Genomic DNA, 17868 nt, shown 5'->3' with positions numbered 1-17868 from the left:
TTCGTTTCCCTTTCTTTATTTCTGTTCGTTGTTGGCTTAGGGGGTGGGACACAGTATGGACGCACATCTTACACACAACACAAGCCACTGGGTAAAGACTCCGACTCGGCTGAAGCGAGAGGCAAGAGACCCCGTCCTCAGCAAGGCAGCAAAACTAGACATGGATCAGAAAAAAACAGGCCTCTGTCTAGCTTACAGGGAGAAGAGCAAGGCAGGAAGGCCTGTCCCTCCAGCACAGGGGGAAGTAAACAAAGGCCTGTCTGCACAAAGGATCCAGCTAACCGAGAAATGCCTTGGCAACCGTTGTGTTCAGCAGCAGTGTGGGACAATTAACAGCAAAGTATGGGAGGAGGGACTTGAAGGGGAGTTCGTGTGACCCAAGTGCAGAGGGTGGGCGCAGGTTTCTACAGTGCCGTGTCTTCCGCCCGCGATGAACTGCACCCCCTCACTTCGAACGCCGAGCAGCAGCTTTCAGTGTTTCGCGTTGATGATGTCTACGAATTCGGGCTTGAGGGAAGCCCCGCCGACGAGGAAGCCGTCCACATCGTGCTGGGAGGCCAGTTCTTTGCAGGTGGGGCCAGTGACGGAACCTGCAAAGGATTTTTTTTTAATTTAAAAAATGCCCAAGGAGGGAGGAGAAACCACACAGCAGATAAGGACCAAAAAAACCACAATATCTTTGGCTACATGGCTTTTCCAAGGCTAATTCTGCGACCCCCTCACAGTGCCTTTTAAAAGCAAAACTACTCTGGGGAAAGATAATGTGGAGAGGTGGCAGGAGTCCTTAACCCTGTCCAACGTTTCTGCTATAATAAAATTGTGCGCGCACAAACATATATACCCAAGGAGAGCACCTTGGAGCAATGTAGGCAGGTGAAGGGTTAAGCCCCACCTCTTCCCTTTGCTTCTCTGCTCTGAATTGTCTCGTCTCAGAGCAGCCATGCTTTCAAAATTAGGTAGCACGATTACATGTACTAGCTAGGCTGACCATTGTCTCGAACCACTGCAAACCGTTTATGGAAATTTCACCACAAGCAAATGGCATATAAATGCTACCCCACCTTGCCTTTTAAGAAAACCCTTCTTCTAACCCGCATCCGCAGCTCCTCACAACACACTTATCTGCAACTAAATTATGTATTTACAGATGAACTCTCTTCACGTTTTCTTTTAAGTTTCTATGCCTACCTTAATTGTTAGTGTTGGCAGCAGGGTCAATCTGGTCATGAAACCGTGATATCCTGATCTAAAAACCACACAGAAAGCTTGCTGCTCGCCAACAGCTACACTGGGATGGCAATTTGAGGAGGCGCTTCCATAGGCCTGACTATCCCTCCCAAATTAAAACTGCCATTCTCCACGGCAAGCTGCAAGAAGATGGGCGCAGCTTCTGCACTTGAATTGCGGTTCCTTTAATTTTAATTGCCAGTGTTTCATTATTCAAGGATTGTCTTTGGCAATCCTTACCAAAACCCTACAAAGGAGCTCAGCCATGCAAAGCGGGGCCTAGACATTTTCCATTCTCCAGTACGAACCATCTCTTAGAAAAGGGAAGTGAATTTGGGCAACACTTTCCTCCCTACCCACATCCATATCTCCTGAGGAGCCGAGGTTTTTTTTAGTTCTTGTGGCCTGAACTGGCCCTACTACAGCTTGTAACAGCTAAGGAACTACAACGAACACGCAAATTAACTTTGTGCCCCTTTGAGATTCTGTTTGACAGGCGCACATCTGAAACAGGATGTTTGCTGTGCGATCAATAGGGGGAAAGGGCAAACTCTTGCCACACTTGCGAACTGGGGAGGGCTCCGTTTACCTCCGTAGATGATCCGAGTCGACTGTGCAACAGCATCGGACACGTGACTCTTCAGCCAGCCCCTCAACTTCTCGTGAACCTCCTGAGCCTAACAAAAGGCAAGAATTGTGTTAATCACAGCAGGCTAAAGGCCATCGGTCCAGAGTCTCAGAGTGGGGGGCTCAGGGATAGTTCCCATCCTCTGATGCCAAGACCACCTTCAAAGGGAAACAAGATTTGGGAACACGGTTCTTGTTAACCACATCCGTACCTGCTGAGGAGTTGCAGTTTTACCAGTCCCAATGGCCCAAACTGGCTCATAGGCAAGAACCACTTTGCTCCAGTCCTTCACGTTATCTGGGGACAAAAGAGGGGGACAGTGAGCATTGTGGGGGGTTTTTTTTGGGGGGGTAGTCAGGCACAATTTGACCTATTGGGAAGAGCATGTATAGTTAGATGGCAGTTGCGGGGTGGGGTGGGGCACATAAAGATTAGACATCTCTAAGATCTAAATTTCCCAGCAAGTTATGAGGCTAGAACTCCAGAATTGTAGGGTTGGAGGGGGTCCCGAGGGTCATCTAGTCCAACCCCTTGCAATGCTCCAATATTTTGCGCAGCGTGAGACTCGAACCCACAACCCCGAGATTAAAAGTTCAATGCTCTGCTGACCGAGAGGGATTCAAAATAAAGCTGGAAGCCTCCATGAGCAGAGCAGATTCCCAGGTGGAGACATTCGGCTTCAGTGCATGCGGGGGGGGGGGAGCAAACAAGGCCTGAATGTGCCCCCCTGCCCCCCCAAAAAAACCCATGATATGGAGCACATGAGGACAAATACCTGCATGGGGCTCAAGTTTTGGAGTAATGTACCCAGAAGCCAAAGTGATGAGAGAAAACCTGGGTCACTTAAAAGTTAGTGCTATCCAGAACTCCCCCCCAAATAATATTTATAAAAGAAACATACAACATATTACCACTTAATTAATTAAAATTAAGTACCATCCATCTTCATAAACATAATATTTGACTTCCTCGAATCTCTTCCATCTGAATTTCTTAGTAATTATATGTAGCAGTTTCCAATATCAGAGTTTCAAAAGACCATAGCACAGTCCTAATCATATTACATAGCTTTCCTTATCGTACATTTTCTTATTTAAGGACCAGAACTTTAAGGAGCTCTGAGCACGCATTTACTGTAAGCAAGTTGTGCTTCCTTTTTTTTGGTTATTTGGCTCTAACTTTTGATAAAAGACAGACAACCGAACAAGCTTTGTTGCATTGCATTCTTCATTAAATTATCTTTCCATTGATATATAATTTTATGGTATTACTAAAATACAATAAAACGGTATTATGAGCCATCAAACCTCAAAAACACCCTTTCCCCAAAAGGTTTCCACAATTTTGGCCACTAGTGTACACGGCATTTGCTGCCTACTGAATGATCTATTACCAAACGTTTTGCCCCATTATTTCAAACCAAAGCATTTCCCTTCCCTCACCTGAAATTCAAGGAAACTTCTGCACATTCCCCAGTCCCCTCTTACCCGCAATAGCCTTGGTCTGCTCAAATACCACTTTCTCGGTGATGCCAGCCTCTCGCTCGTCCAGTTTTTCCCCAATGCAGGCGATGACGCCCAGACCCTCAGCCAAGGCATGCGCCACCTTCTGCCCAATGAGCTGGAAAAGGGGGTGGAGGACAGCTTCAGAGTCCCATACAAACTATACCATCTACACACACCTTGCTGCAGCGATGGTGGAGGGAAAGAAATCTACTAGATCACCCACCTCGTCGGACTCGCCAAAGACATGCCTCCTCTCAGAGTGTCCCAAAATCACCCAGGTGACGCCAACATCCTTTATCATGGCTGGGCTGAAACAGAAGGAAATAATAATAATAATAATAATAATAATAATAATAATAATAATAATTTTTATTTATACCCCGCCCTTCCTGGTTCAAAAACTGGGCTCAGGGTGGCTAACAACAAATTTAAAACACTTTAAAACACTTAATTATAAAAGCAGCATAAAATATGGTATAAAAACATGAACAACGATAAAATTCAAAAATCAGGGCTAGCTGGCTGAATTGGTCCTACTTGGGCCAGTGAGGAGGCCAGGAGAGAATTTGCTGTGGGGTCTCAGAGCAGGGGGTCTTCATAAAAAGGGGAGGGGAAGGGAAGAGAAGGGAAATAAAAGATCCGTCTGAATTCAAACTAAAGGCCAGGTGGAATAGCTCTGTCTTACAGGCCCAATGGAAGGAAATTAAAGCCCTAGTCGCATGGGACAGAGCATTCCACCAGGTCGGAGCCATCACTAAAAAGGCCCTGGCGGAGGATAGTCTGACTTCCTTAGGGCCCGGGACCTCTAAACTATGGTTATTCATGGACCTTAAGGTCCTCTGCGGGGCAGACCAGGAAAGAAATCACGCCATCTGTTCTGCCATGAGCGTGCAAACCAAGTCCTTATTTACTTTTTGAAAATTACCCCTCGTTAAAGGAATGCCAGTTCTTTGTGGCCCCCGGCCCCCAGCAGACTAACCTGATCTCTCCTGTGAATGCTCCCTTAGGCACCTTGTAACAATTCTGGGCGGCCACACCGATCTTGGCATCGAGCTTTTGGCGGGCAAAGTCGAGGTAGATGGAGGGGGCACCACAAACGACCTCTGGGGACGAGAGGGAGAAAAGCGTCTAAGATGAAGCAGGCGCCCCACAGAGACTCTTGGCTGCAGACTGTTCCCACCCCCAAGGCCAACTCACTCTTCGGGTGCTGGACACAAGACACTTGCGGGTCAACTCTGCTGGTCGTGCCATGAGGTTCAGAGGGTAACCGTGGGTAAATAAACCTTCCCTTCCTTCCACCACCAATCTCCCCTTCCCCAGTGTTAGAAACTCAGATATACAGTCATACCTCTGGTTATGTACTTAATACATTCTGGAGGTCCGTTCTTAACCTGAAACTGTTCTTAACCTGAAGCACCACTTTAGCTAATGGGGCCTCCCACTGCCGCCGCGGCACGATTTCTGTTCTCATCCTGAAGGAAAGTTCTTAACCCGAGGTACTATTTCTGGGTTAGCGGAGTCTGTAACCTGAAGCGTATGTAATCCGAGGTACCACTGTATACAGTCATACCTCGGGTTGAATGTGCTTCAGGTTGAGCGCTTACGGGTTGCTGTGGAGCAACATCATTTTGAGCCTCTGAGCATGCGCAAGCGGCGAAACCCGGAAGTAATGGAGCGCATTACTTCAGGGTTTTGACGCTCGCGCATACGCTCAAAATGACATCACGCGCATGCGAGGAAGCGGCAAAACGCGACCCGTGCAAACACACCCTCGCATCTTACGTTCTATTCAGGATGTGAACGGGGCTCTGGAACGGATCCTGTTCGCATCCCGAGGTACCACAGTATAACCTAGGCACCAAATGGGTCCTTAAAACCAAGGTCGCAGTTGCCAAAATGGAATGTGTACTCTAGTTGATATTTTTGGGTCAAGACAACTCTAAAGTCTTGTTTTTCAAAGGATGGACTGACTGCGATTGATTCTCTGTTAAACGTCTGGCTAGTTCAGATGGCAATTGTGAGCTAGGTTAAGAACTTCAAAGAAGAAGAGTCACTTGATTGAGGACAGTCCCCATGTATATTGGCCTATTCGGACCTCTTTTTCTTAACCGTGACTGCTGCTGCTCAGGCTGCACAGGAAAAGCAAATTGGCTCGAGAAATTCATTCCATGCAGATAAAATATAACTGATGCCCCCACTACAGAATGGGGTATTAGTGTGTGGGAGCAGTCCAGATCGAAGGATCCCCAGGCATGCGCCTCCAGATGGTGGAGGTGTCAGGCGTCATCCCGGCACCCAGACATCTACACTTGGTCGCAGCAACTGGTTGAAAGTCCGATGCAAAATGTGCCTGGCTAATTTCAAACCAGGGTGGATAAAAATAAATGGTTTTTTAAACAATAAAAAACAACAATTGTATTTTCAAAAAATTTAAATTGGATTTTTTTAAAACAATGCTTTAGGAGAAAAAATACTTCTAAAGATAGTTTTCTATTTAAGTTACATTATAGTCCAAGAGCTATTCATTTGTTTTAAGTTTTAAGGATTTGTTTTAAGTTTTTCTTGTGTGCTAAAACCCAGTCTGTGTTTTTTTAAAATTGTTTAACCACATCAGTTAACAAAAAATGGATACATATGCTATAATGTTACAATTTTATTTAAACAAATTGTTTAAATTGTTATTAAGGAAATGATTGTTTTTCTCCTTCCAATAAAACATAGCAGAAAAGTTGTCCAAATATAAACAGTTAGCTGATTAAACCTCACAATAATCTCACAATTATCTTTCTGTATTTCTAATGGTATAACCAAATCAGTATTTTTTGATATAACTGTAAAAAACTACTCTGAAGATTTATTATTCCAAAAAATGAAACCTTCATCTGGTTGCAAATATTAAGATTATACCAGCAAGAATAAGTCTTGTTGCCTAAATGGTGATTTAAATCGATTTGATTTAAACCAAATTCACCCTGTTTCAAACACTGTGGCCCTCTCTCTCGATGGCGCCATGAGGCCTCCACAGCACTATGCACAAGCCCCACAGCACACTGATGGCCGTTATTAAGTGTGCTGCTTGCACATCTCACATGCAGCCTGACTTCTCCCTTTCATGATCAATTGTGAATGCACCTCAGAATTCAGCACTCCAAGGGTTAACAGGGAGAATACAATCAAAAGTGATTTTATTGTCTCAAAGGGCTTTTATCATTCCTGGTAGCATTTGAACAATAGTCTAATTTGGAGGGTTAAAGCTATCAGTTCTAAAAGCAGACCTGAAAACACACTAGACTGTAGGACAATTGGCCTGTGGAAAGTGGGGGGTGGAGGGGAGAGAAAGAATTTGGCTGAAATGAGGCGAAGGGGGAGATTTGGCTGAAGGTGTTAAGGTGGTACCTGAAGGAAAATGAATGTGACAAGGGCAAATTGTTTTTAAAAAGAGAAGGGGAAGTTGGAACGGCATTTGCATAGTGATTTTGTGGAGCCTGGGGAAAGGTTTAATGTGAGAATCAGAATAGGCAACTGGAAGACTTGGGTGGGGGGCACTGCTAGAGAGGTAAAAGTTCCATGGGGGGTTGCATTTGGGGGGTGAGGAAACTAAAGAGAAAACAAGTGCACAGCAAGGGGAAGAAAGAGCATAGGTTTCCCTAGAAATGGGACGCGGGTGGCGCTGTGGGTTAAACCACAGAGCCTAGGACTTGCCGATCAGACGGTCGGCGGTTCGAATCCCCGTGACGAGGTGAGCTCCCATTGTTTGGTCCCTGCTCCTGCCCACCTAGCAGTTCGAAAGCACATCAAAGTGCAAGTAGATAAATAGGTACCACTCAGGCGGGAAGGTAAACGGCGTTTCTGTGCGCTGCTCTGGTTCGCCAGAAGCGGCTTAGTCATGCTGGCCACATGACCCGGAAGCTGTACGCCGGATCCCTCGGCCAGTAAAGCGAGATGAGTGCCGCAACCCCAGAGTCGGCCACGACTAGACCCAATGGTCAGGGGTCTCTTTACCTTTACCTTCCCTAGAAATGGGGACCTGGTTGGGTTTCAGAACAGAAGACAGGTAAGGGTTTTGGCAGCTGATGGGAAGGAGTGTGGAGCAGAGTCCACAGGCGTTTCTGTGTGGGGAAAACGGGATCTTTTTGGAAATCAAAAAGTTGGGCTTAAAATTGACAAAGACAATGGCTACAAATCCTGTCTTCCTGATAGTGACTGGGTGTTAGCAGTGGCGTAGCGTGGGTTGTCAGCACCTGGGGCAAGGCAAGTAATTTGAGCCCCCTAACCCGTGGATTTGCGCCCCCTAACCCTAACCCCCCAGATGTTGCGCCCGGTGCGGCTGACCCCCCTGCACACCCCACGCTACGCCACTGAGTGTTAGGGTGCCAACCAGGAAGAGATTGTCCTAAATTTGCTAAGTGGTTTCTAAAAATGCATCTTCATGGCAGATGGAGGAAAGGAGATGAACGTATTTTAGGGGGTTTTCTGGAAGGAGCCTTAGAAACTACTAGATTAGTAAGGGGGGAGAAGAAAGGAAGGAGTGACATTTTTGGCAATTTTCCTCTTTGCTTAACACTTACATGCTCTTTTGTTTATCTTTAAGTTTACAAACTGGAAGAGAGGATGTCAAAGACTTTCAGCAATGAAATTTCGCCTCACTTAAACATGGCTTGCCTGAGTGACAATAGATGCTCTCTCCTTGACTTTCCATACTAAAAGAACTTCCCTTCTCAGATGCAGGCCAAATCTTATACCAAAAGCTGAATCTTAGAGGTGCTGTACAAAATAATACAGCCTGGCCTACTTTTGTAAGACTGAAAAATTACAAAGGATATATTTGTAATCCAACCCAAATCTTTCGGATACTGCTGGAAAAAGCCCAAGTAATAAAAGAGTTGCTTTGGTAAGTTTTTCAATGAAGTTAAATGCATCTACTCCCTCCAAATAGTTTTCACTGAGAAAATGGAAATCTACACTAAATCTTATGTCTCAGTCTAAAAAGTTACCTTCAGCAAGGTTGACCTGCAAACAGATTGGCTGTCATTTCCCATTATATATATATTTTTATTTATTAAAAACACCTCACCCTATCCTATTGACCAGGGATGACGAACCAGTAGTCCTCTGAATATTGGACTTTAAATCCCAGTGTTCCTGACCAGTGACCGTGATCCCAATTTTCGGAGGGTCACAGGGAAGCAGATGTGCCAGCCACATCTGGGTTCAAGGCAATACAAGGCAAATCCCTTCTTGCTCTGCAATGCCAGCTCTAATCCTGAAACAATATCTGTCTGAGGGTCAAGAGCATGGGTAGGCAAACTAAGGACCAGGGGCCGGATCCGGCCCAATCGCCTTCTAAATCCGGCCCTTGGATGGTCTGGATGGTCTCATGTTTTTACATGAGTAGAATGTGTCCTTTTCTTTAAAATGCATCTCTGGGTTATTTGTGGGGCATAGGAATTAATATTTTTTCAAAATATAGTCCGGGCCCCCCACAAGGTCTGAGGGACAGTGGGCAGGCCCCCTGCTGAAAAAGTTTGCTGACCCCTGATCAAGAGAAATTTGAGCCTTATAATTTGTTTTGGCAGGCTGCAGGCAGAGCTCAGGGGTAGAACACTTGCAAGTTAAAAAAGTTCTTGCTGGGGTGGGAAAAGCCCTTTTTCTGCACGGGGTCCTGGGTAGCCACTGCTGGTCAAAACATGTAGAAAAATAGGACTAGACAGACAAGTAGCCTGACTCAAGACAAAGCAGCCTCATATGTTCATAGATATATAAGAGGTTATAAAAATGGAGGGAAACCTAATAAGTGCGTGGGGTGGAGCTGTGGGCGCTGCAAAGGTCAGAAACTTGAAAGCTGACTCCATGGGGTAAAGGGCAAACCTATTCCCTATAACCAATAATCTTAAGAACTGCTACACTATTTCTTGAGAAAGGGGGCTTTTGGGGTGCGGGCAGCCTAGTGTTTACCTAGCAACATAATCCTGGATGTTTTTACAAGCTGTTCTGTGGCTAGAAGCCTTGCTTAGCCAGTTGGCAAATAACGGATAAGAGAAAGCAACAACTAGATAGCTCAGTTTGTTGGAGCAGGACGCTGATAACACCAAGGTTGCAGGTTTGATCCCCATGTGGGGCAGTTGCATATTCCTGAATTACAGGGGTTGGAATAGATGATCCTCAGGGTCCCATCCAACTCTACAATTCCACGATGCAGTCTGCATGGGGGACACTGCAGTGGCATCTCCAACAGAGGGAGGTAAGAAGAAGAAGAGTTTGGATTTGAGATCCCGCTTTATCACTACCCGAAGGAGTCTCAAAGCGGCTAACATTCTCCTTTCCCTTCCTCTCCCACAACAAACACTCTGTGAGGTGAGTGGGGCTGAGAGACTTCAGAGAAGTGTGACTGGCCCAAGGTCACCCAGCAGCTGCAGGTGGAGGAGAGGAGATGCGAACCTGGTTCCCCAGATTACGAGACTACCGCTCTTAACCACTACACCACACTGGCTCTCCGGAGCACAATTTCTGTTCTCATCATGAAGCAAAGTTCTTAACCTGAGGTACTATTTCTGGGTTAGCGGAGTCTGTAACCTGAAGCGTATGTAACCTGTGGTACCACTGTACTTAAAACTATTTAAGAGTAGGATGTCCTTTCAAACCTCCGCCTTTCACACTGAGTGAATGGCTGTCATAATATGCCCACTGAACTAAAAGAACCAGCCAATGGGGTGGCACAGGAAATACTGTAGAGGAGGGCCTCTGTATGCCACTACACAGACATGACCCCTACCCCACAGGGCAGTTTCTGCTCTGCAGTTGTATTGCTCCACCAGCTCATACAACTCTATAGGGAAAAAGGCCCTGGAAACAAGTGATGAGCGCTTTAGATACAAGGCCTGCATGACAGCAATAGATGAGCTCTATCTCATCACACTGGCTCTCAGATCTGCTCAAATTCTGAGGAGGCCGTATAATATAGAGGAGACAGAATATCTGGGGCAACTGAGTAGATCAACCTCTCCCCATATAGTTCATCTGGAGGCCCATTTCCTGACCTTTAGTGAGCGGCAGGGATAGAGTTTCCCAACTCCAAGTACAGTAGCTGGTATTTTTAGGCAGCTGTGCCGCCACCTATATTTAGGAACCCTCTCCTCCAGACCCTTTGACATTTCTTCAGGATGCCCCCACCTTGCCCTTTTCTAACCCGAGAGGGACAGCGAAAAGGATCTGCCGGCCAAACTTTGGTCCAGGCGTCCCCTTTGCCCCCATCGCTGGCGAGCAAGGAGTCCATGCTGCAGGCAGAGTCTCCCGCTGGCACAACCGTGCCAACCAAAAGCATGAGAGGCAGATGGGCTAGCTAGTCTCACTGCCCGAGAACTGGGCATCGTGCCAGCCCCGTTCAGACAAAGAATTCTGCAGCAGACCAGGCCTCAACTGCATCCCTTTTCCTACATGGCCCTTGTGAGGACTGGTCAAATTATTTCCCGGCTTCTCATCCACTGCAAGCCACCAGTTAAATGTAGGGTGGGCAGTCAGGAACACAGCACCCAAAGCACTCTGTGCCACGTGACCAGCGGGCAGGCTCTCTCTGAACACAGGGATTTCCGTAGACTGGGCTGAGCTGTGACTAATAGGGCCTAGTCGCCCTAGGACAATAGACTGTAGGGAGAGAGAAAGCTCCTTCAAGGGTATTCTAAGATTTTTAACCTTTCATTTTCCTCAATAGGAGGTCATTAAGAGAAGGCGAAAATGTGCAGGCCGTGCTTTACACAACTGCTCTGCAAGGAGTAAATCTGCTCCTCTCGCAACTATCAGTACAAAATCACCAGCACTTCACCCGTTTACTAGTAATATAAAATCTACTTGTATTTTAATCCTCTTTGCATCGAAACAATTAACTTTGCTCTAAGCTTGTGCTTAGGCCGGGGCTGTTCTATGCTGGCCTCCCTGGAAAACCCATCCATGACTCCATTAATTTCAACAGCTCTACTCTGAATAAACTTAAGTTGAACAGCACCCTCGGAACTGCCCGCCACAGTATTTCTTCGGCATTTTGAAGTTGCCAACACGTTCCGCCCGAGGATTTTTCTTTCTTTCTTTTATAGTACAATAATGCAGTATTTCCCGGCGAGGAAATAATGTAGCAAGAAAAGCCTATTTTCTCTGCCCGACCGGAAAGCTGTTAAACAGAGAAGCAGTAAAAAAGAAAGTATGTAGCAAGATTCCTTTCCGGGGCGCAGAGGCTTCTTCGCTCCCTTCCTCCTGGCAAGAGAAGGAGAGAGACAAGGAAAGCAGCTCGCCTGCCGGGAGAGGCAGCCCTGGAGTACGTGCGGGCGAGCACGCGGCGGGGGCGAGGGAGGGACCCAGGCATCCGGGCGCCTCCCCCGCCCTTGCCCGAGCCCCTAGGAAAGGTACCGCTGCAGCCAGGAAAGGGGTGGATGGAGCGGGCCTGGGAAACAGGCCGGCCTCCTTCACCGGCTCCCCTTTCTCATGCTCCATCCCATTAGCGGCCGCTGCGAAGAAGCCTTAAGCGCGTTAATCGCAGACTCCTAGAGCTAGAAGGGACCCCACGGGGTCATCCAGACCAACCCCCGGCAACCGCAGGCATCTCGGCATCGTTTCTCCCCCTGCGCGAGTTCATCGGCGTGTATTATCCTTCGCGCTCCCCTATGGCGAAGGGGGCGCAAGAGGGGAGACGGGCAGGGCTCGGCGGGGCGTGCGCCCCCGGACGGTCCCCGATCCTAAACGTGGCACCCGGTGGCCCCGCTTGCCTCCTGCCAGCGCCTCCGGGGAGCCTGCAGACCTGGGCGCGGGGGCATCCCCTCCCCTAAGGCTAGGCGCGCGCACGATCGCGCCCCTTAGGGGCTTCCCCTTCCCCCCCACCTGGGCACCCCCCGGCTCACCGGTGTCTGCGGGGACCTTGGCCCCATTGAGAGTCTGGATGAGCTCCCCGAGGCTCTTCTTGTCGCCATTCATCTTCCAGTTCCCGCCGACGAAGAATTTCCTGGGCGACATGATGACGACGGTGGTGGTTGGTGCCCCGGGGCCGCCCGCCTAGGTGGATGCGAAGGAGAACTGCGAAGGTCAGAGCGCGCAGCGGCGGCGCAGCCGTTTCCCCGGCCTCTTTATAGGGGCGCGAGGGGGACACGCCCCCTGGCCCCCGTGACGTCACGCGGGCCCCGCCTCCCCGCCGCCTCCCTTTGATGTTCCGAAAGAACCCGCGAGCGAGCGCGCACCGGAAAGGGAGAGTGGGGCGCGTGCGCGCTGCCTGCCTGGCTGGCTGGCATTTCTTTGCCGGAGGTGATGTAAGAAGCAGAGAGACTTCTCAAATGTACATTGGTACCTCGGGTTAAGAACTTAATTCGTTCTGGAGGTCCCGTTCTTAACCTGAAACTGTTCTTAACCTGAAGCACCACTTAAGCTAATGGGGCTTCCTGTTGCTGCCCTGCCGTCGTCGTACGATTTCTGTTCTCATCCTGAAGCAAAGTTCTTAACCCGAGGTACTGTTTCTGGGTTAGCGGAGTCTGTAACCTGAAGTGTATGTAACCCAAGGTACCACTGTACTTCACCTTTCTAAAAGTGCATCTGTGTCTTCTGTAATCAGGGGTGCCAACTTGAATAAAATATGAAAGTGGGGTGCAGGTAAGACTTGCCAAACACAACAGCATTTGAATGGCAATGCCCATTAACTTGGATCCCTGACCTTTAGGGCCAGTCGTGACCAACTCTGGGGTTGCGGCACTCATCTCGCTTTATTGGCCGAGGGAGCCGGCGTATAGCTTCCGGGTCATGTGGCCAGCATGACTAAGCCACATCTGGCGAAGAGCAGCACACGGAAACGCCGTTTACCTTCCCGTTGGAGTGGTATCTATTAATCTACTTGCACTTTGACATGCTTTCGAACTGCTAGGTTGGCAGGAGCTGGGACTGAGCAATGGGAGCTCACCCCATGGTGAGGATTCGAACCGCTGACCTTCTGATCAGCAAGTCCTAGGGCTCTGTGGTTTAACCCACAGTGCTGCCCAGGTCCCTCCATTAACTTGAGGGGGGAGCAATAGGTGTAGCCAGAATTTTTGTTAGGAGGGCAGGCTTTATATTGGAGGGGAAGAACTGCAGTTAAGTATTTTTATTGATGGGGGGCAGCTGCCCTTCCCTGCCCCCCTCGGCTACACCCATGGAGGACAGTCCCCTCAAATATTTTATTGGGGAGGGGGGAGTGAAGAGACCTCAGGTCCTAGAGTTGGCTCCTATGTCTCTAATATTTACAATGAAACCACCTCTCCATGAACGATTGGAAGTTGCAGTAGGCACCCATCAGTCTCAAGAAACAATGGAGTGTGCCTCCGAGGGTGAAGTCAAACCGCTGGAGAATCACAGTGCCTGCTGTGGCTGCAAAGAGCCATAACTCGTAACTGCTAAAACCGGCATTGCTTTTGCTGTGTTAACGGCACCAAAGTGACCTTCCTGGGACACAAGCCTGGGCAGTGGGAATGGAGGTCCTGGGCTGCCCAGAGGACAAGACCCCCCTCTCGGCCTCGCTGATGGGGTCCACAGGGAAGTCGAGCAATACGTTTGGCATCATCTCTGAATTTGTGTAGGGTTTACTTCTCCGAAATATCTCTCACAAGGTAACAGGTGTTCAAGATCAGAGTTTTCCTTCTCCTAGGTGGGCTACCTTCCCAGGTAGACGAACCCCACTTGACCATCACTTCCCTTTACAGTATGTGCCTTCTTGACCATTGGACCCACTTATTGGTCTGGTCTGCTCAATCTTCCAGTCTGTCTTTGCATGCAGAATAAGCCGCTAATGCACGGAAGGTTTGAGACCCATCAGTTTCCCTCACCTGGTTTAGCCAGCCGTTCTAAGGTGTGACCACTGTCACAGGCTGACACCTTCTAGGAGCCACAGGTGAGAGCTGAGTGCAGGGATGCGCTGGGTTAAAAATAAGTTAGCTGTAGCTGATCTGAATTATGTTTGGAATGGTGGCAGTAGCTCATTGGTAAAAAATACACGCTTTCCTTGCTTAAATGTAATGTCCCAGGTCCAAATTCCAGGTAGGCTTAAGAAAGATCTCAGTCTCTCTCTGTGTCTCTCTCCCAGCAGAGCTGTTATCAGTCAGTGGGCATTACTCAGCCAGGTGTACCAACAGTCTGACTTCACAGGTAAAGTGTGGTCCTCTGGAAAGGAGACAGGATGGACCAGGAGTTGTGTAATTCTGCAGAATACCTACCTCCCCCTGCTTCTCTTTTAGTTTAGCAAAACATTTTCTTTTTCTAAGCAACTCTGCAAGCCGCATGTGTAATTGAAATGCGCAGACGAGTTCTGTTACTTGTTTAAAATATGCACTTACAGCAGCCTACGAAATTCTGATCTGCATTGATTGGTAAGTTAGTGAGGGTTTATTTGAACCTGTTCACCTTTGCCAACTAGCAGCCAACACCCCTTTTCCTCAGCCCCAGCTTTCTGTAATTTGCCCCATCTTCTGTACTGCTAAGATAATGTCCAGCAGCACAATGTGTTGTTTTAATGTCTTACATAAAACAGCGGCTTCTAGAAGGCTCTCTCCCCGTGTGTGGCAATTTGTGGAACAGGGCCCAGCACATCATCCGTTTCATATTTTGATCTCAGCCCAGGGCAGCCTTGCAAAAGAAAAACCTGGAATAAAAAGGGCAGCTTTCACCCACCTGCTCAACCTGTGGAACACAATAAAGACCCACTTGCCCTGTGTAGTCATGAAAACATTCCATATAGCCTGCAATTCTAGCTACACAATTTCCACAAGGAAAGCCTTTCCAGATCAGATCAGCACTTTCCCCAAATATCCGAATCTCCAACATAAACATGGGAAAATGCCTGGTGCTGCATAATAGAGCCCGTTCTACCAATGAGTTGGCAGATACCTTGACATTTAGAAAGGGATTCAGGTTTCAGAGTTAAAGTAGTTTGGTGATCAGCCCACACTATTTCTCTGTAAGTCAGAGTAGCTTTAGAAGCATAGTAAAGCAGGTCAGTTGCGGGAGAGCACATTTCTAGGGCTTAGGTCTGTGAACATCTGACTGAATGCATTCGCAATGCTTGCTGAAACCTCAGAAGGGATCTGACTGCATGGATTTCCAGTGACTGGAAAGTGTTCCCATTCCTGCATAGCTCTCCACCCCTGGTTTTGCAGGGCCGAGGCAGAAGAGATTGTGCAGAACAGCATAGAAGTTGGGGAAACTAAAAAGAATGGAAGAAATGTGCTGTGTTTGCATAATTGCAGCTTTTTCTGGAATTGAGTTTCTATTGCATTGGTGCAGAATTTCATTTAGCAGAGTACAAACATTTAGAAAATTCATGTGGCATTAGCTCCTGCATTTATCTGCTCTATAGAGAGAAATCTATTTTGTTTTAGCATGAGGTCTATTTATAATCACAATACAGCATTTATTATATAAGTAAAGGGAAACCCTCCCCAACTGCAACCCCCGTTTTGCTAGTCAGACACCTAAATTTAGTACAGTGGTACCTCGGGTTAAGTACTTAATTCGTTCCGGAGGTCCGTTCTTAACCTGAAACTGTTCTTAACCTGAAGCACCACTTTAGCTAATGGGGCCTCCTGTTGCTGCCACACCACCGGAGAAAAAGAAAAAGAATAGTTTGGATTTGATATCCCGCCTTTCACTCCCTTAAGGAGTCTCAAAGCGGCTAACATTCTCCTTTCCCTTCCTCCCCCACAACAAACACTCTGTGAGGTGAGTGGGGCTGAGAGACTTCAGAGAAGTGTGACTGGCCCAAGGTCACCCAGCAGCTGCATGTGGAGGAGCGGAGACGCGAACCCGGTTCCCCAGATTACGAGACTACCGCTCTTAACCACTACACCACACTGGCTCTCCAGAGCACAATTTCTGTTCTCATCCTGAAGCAAAGTTCTTAACCTGAGGTACTATTTCTGGGTTAGCGGAGTCTGTAACCTGAAGCGTATGTAACCCGAGGTACCACTCTACTTAAAACTATTTAAGAGTAGGATGTCCTTTCAAACCTCCGCCTTTCACACTGAGTGAATGGCTGTCATAATATGCCCGCTGAACTAAAAGAACCAGCCAATGGGGTGGCACAGGAAATATTGTAGAGGAGGGCCTCTGTATGCCACTACAGAGACATGACCCCCACCCCACAGGGCAGCTTCTGCTCTGCAGTTGTACTGATCCACCAGCTCATACAACTCTATAGGGAAAAAGGCCCTGGAAACAAGTGATGAGCGCTTTAGATACAAGGCCTGCATGACAGCAATAGATAGCAGAACCATCACTTTGTCCCTATTGAGAATCATTTTGTTACTCACTACACTTTTAAGTTCTGCTGAATACAGCGGACATCTTTCTAACTTTTGACTGTGCCTAAAAGTAAAATTCAGTTTTGTAACACAAGCCCAAAATGAACAAGCGTGACCAGGCAGAAGTCTCTCTCGTATAATACTCCTTTAGCATAGCAGGCAGGGCCGGCCCACCTGAGAGGCAAGGCGAGACAACCGCCTCAGGTGGCAGGATCCAGTAAGGCAGCAGATTTCAATGCCTATCTCCACCTCCCCACACACCTTGTTCCTGATGTAGATCTTCCCTCAGTCCCTTCTTCACTGACAGGGAATGGGGCAACCCTTTGGGGGGCTGCCTCAGGTGCCAAAACGTTTTGGGTATGGTGGGCGATAGATTCAATATATTGTCCAAAACTGGTTTGAAATCCATATTGTGATTGGTTTCATAATTTTTGACCTGGCAATATATCACAAATCATGGTGTGTGTGTGTGTGTGTGTGTGTGTTATGCAAAAATCACAATGTAGGAAAAACAGTGAAGCCAGCCAATGCTTCTATGTAGCTCCATCCTTATTTCAGACATTGTGATATATCAATATATCACTATGTTTTGCTGGTGATATATTGCAATGTTGAAAACCAGATATTTTCCGGTTCTAGTAGCAGAAGGGAAAATGAACTGCACCTTACCGATTCTGTCCTGGGCCGCATGAGGGAGGCAGAGGCCTGGGCGTAACAAATGCAGAAGGCACAGAAAGCCATGTGAGCAGGAAACCAACCCCGTGGAGAAATTTGACTCCAAATTTGGAGGATGCCCGGTCTGCTTTCACTCTTATGAATTAACTGAATGGCTCACAGAGCAAGCAGAAAAACAAGGAAAAGCTACTAGAAAATGGGAGTAGATTTTGGTGAGTTTTTCCTAGAAGTAGAAGACATGCTCATCTCCATTAATACCCCCTCCAAAAGAAAAAAAGATGTACTGTATTTTTCACTCTATAAGACGCACCAGACCACAAGACGCACCTCGTTTTTGGAGGAGGAAAACAAGAAAAAAAAAAAATTCTGAATCTCAGAAGCCAGAACAGCAAGAGGGATCGCTGTGCAGTGAAAGCAGCAATCCCCCTTGCTGTTCTGGCTTCTGGGATAGCTGCGCAGCCTGCATTCGCTCCATAAGACGCACACACATTTTCCCTTACTTTTTAGAAGGGAAAAAGTGAGTCTTATAGAGCGAAAA

At 47.6% G+C, this 17868-nt stretch overlaps 1 protein-coding gene across 1 annotated transcript; it reads right to left on the bottom strand.

The window, feature by feature from the left end:
* On the bottom strand, positions 1-12457 carry TPI1 (triosephosphate isomerase 1). The gene is made up of 7 exons (XM_081894820.1): positions 12246-12457; positions 4340-4463; positions 3584-3668; positions 3343-3475; positions 2067-2152; positions 1817-1904; positions 1-590 (listed from the first exon to the last, which is right to left on the bottom strand). The coding sequence occupies exons 1-7, from the start codon at positions 12355-12357 to the stop codon at positions 472-474; spliced, it is 747 nt and encodes a 248-aa protein (XP_081750946.1). The 5' UTR covers positions 12358-12457; the 3' UTR covers positions 1-471.
* Between the last annotated feature and the right edge of the window lie 5411 nt (positions 12458-17868).

The sequence above is a fragment of the Podarcis melisellensis genome (genome assembly GCF_964234715.1).
Source record: "Podarcis melisellensis genome assembly, chromosome: 17".
Taxonomy (NCBI): Eukaryota; Metazoa; Chordata; class Lepidosauria; order Squamata; family Lacertidae; genus Podarcis; species Podarcis melisellensis.
This window is presented reverse-complemented; position numbering and strand designations above follow the sequence as displayed.

What these genes read in the sequence shown, in the direction of transcription:
- TPI1 (XM_081894820.1), bottom strand. Translation starts at nt 12,357, where the DNA reads ATGTCGCCCAGGAAATTCTTCGTCGGCGGGAACTGGAAGATGAATGGC. An exon ending in CAAGGTCCCCGCAGACACCG is followed by an intron (nt 4,464 to 12,245) that starts GTGAGCCGGGGG and finishes TCTCGTCCCCAG; the next exon opens with AGGTCGTTTGTGGTGCCCCC. An exon ending in GCAGACCAAGGCTATTGCGG is followed by an intron (nt 2,153 to 3,342) that starts GTAAGAGGGGAC and finishes TTTTGTCCCCAG; the next exon opens with ATAACGTGAAGGACTGGAGC.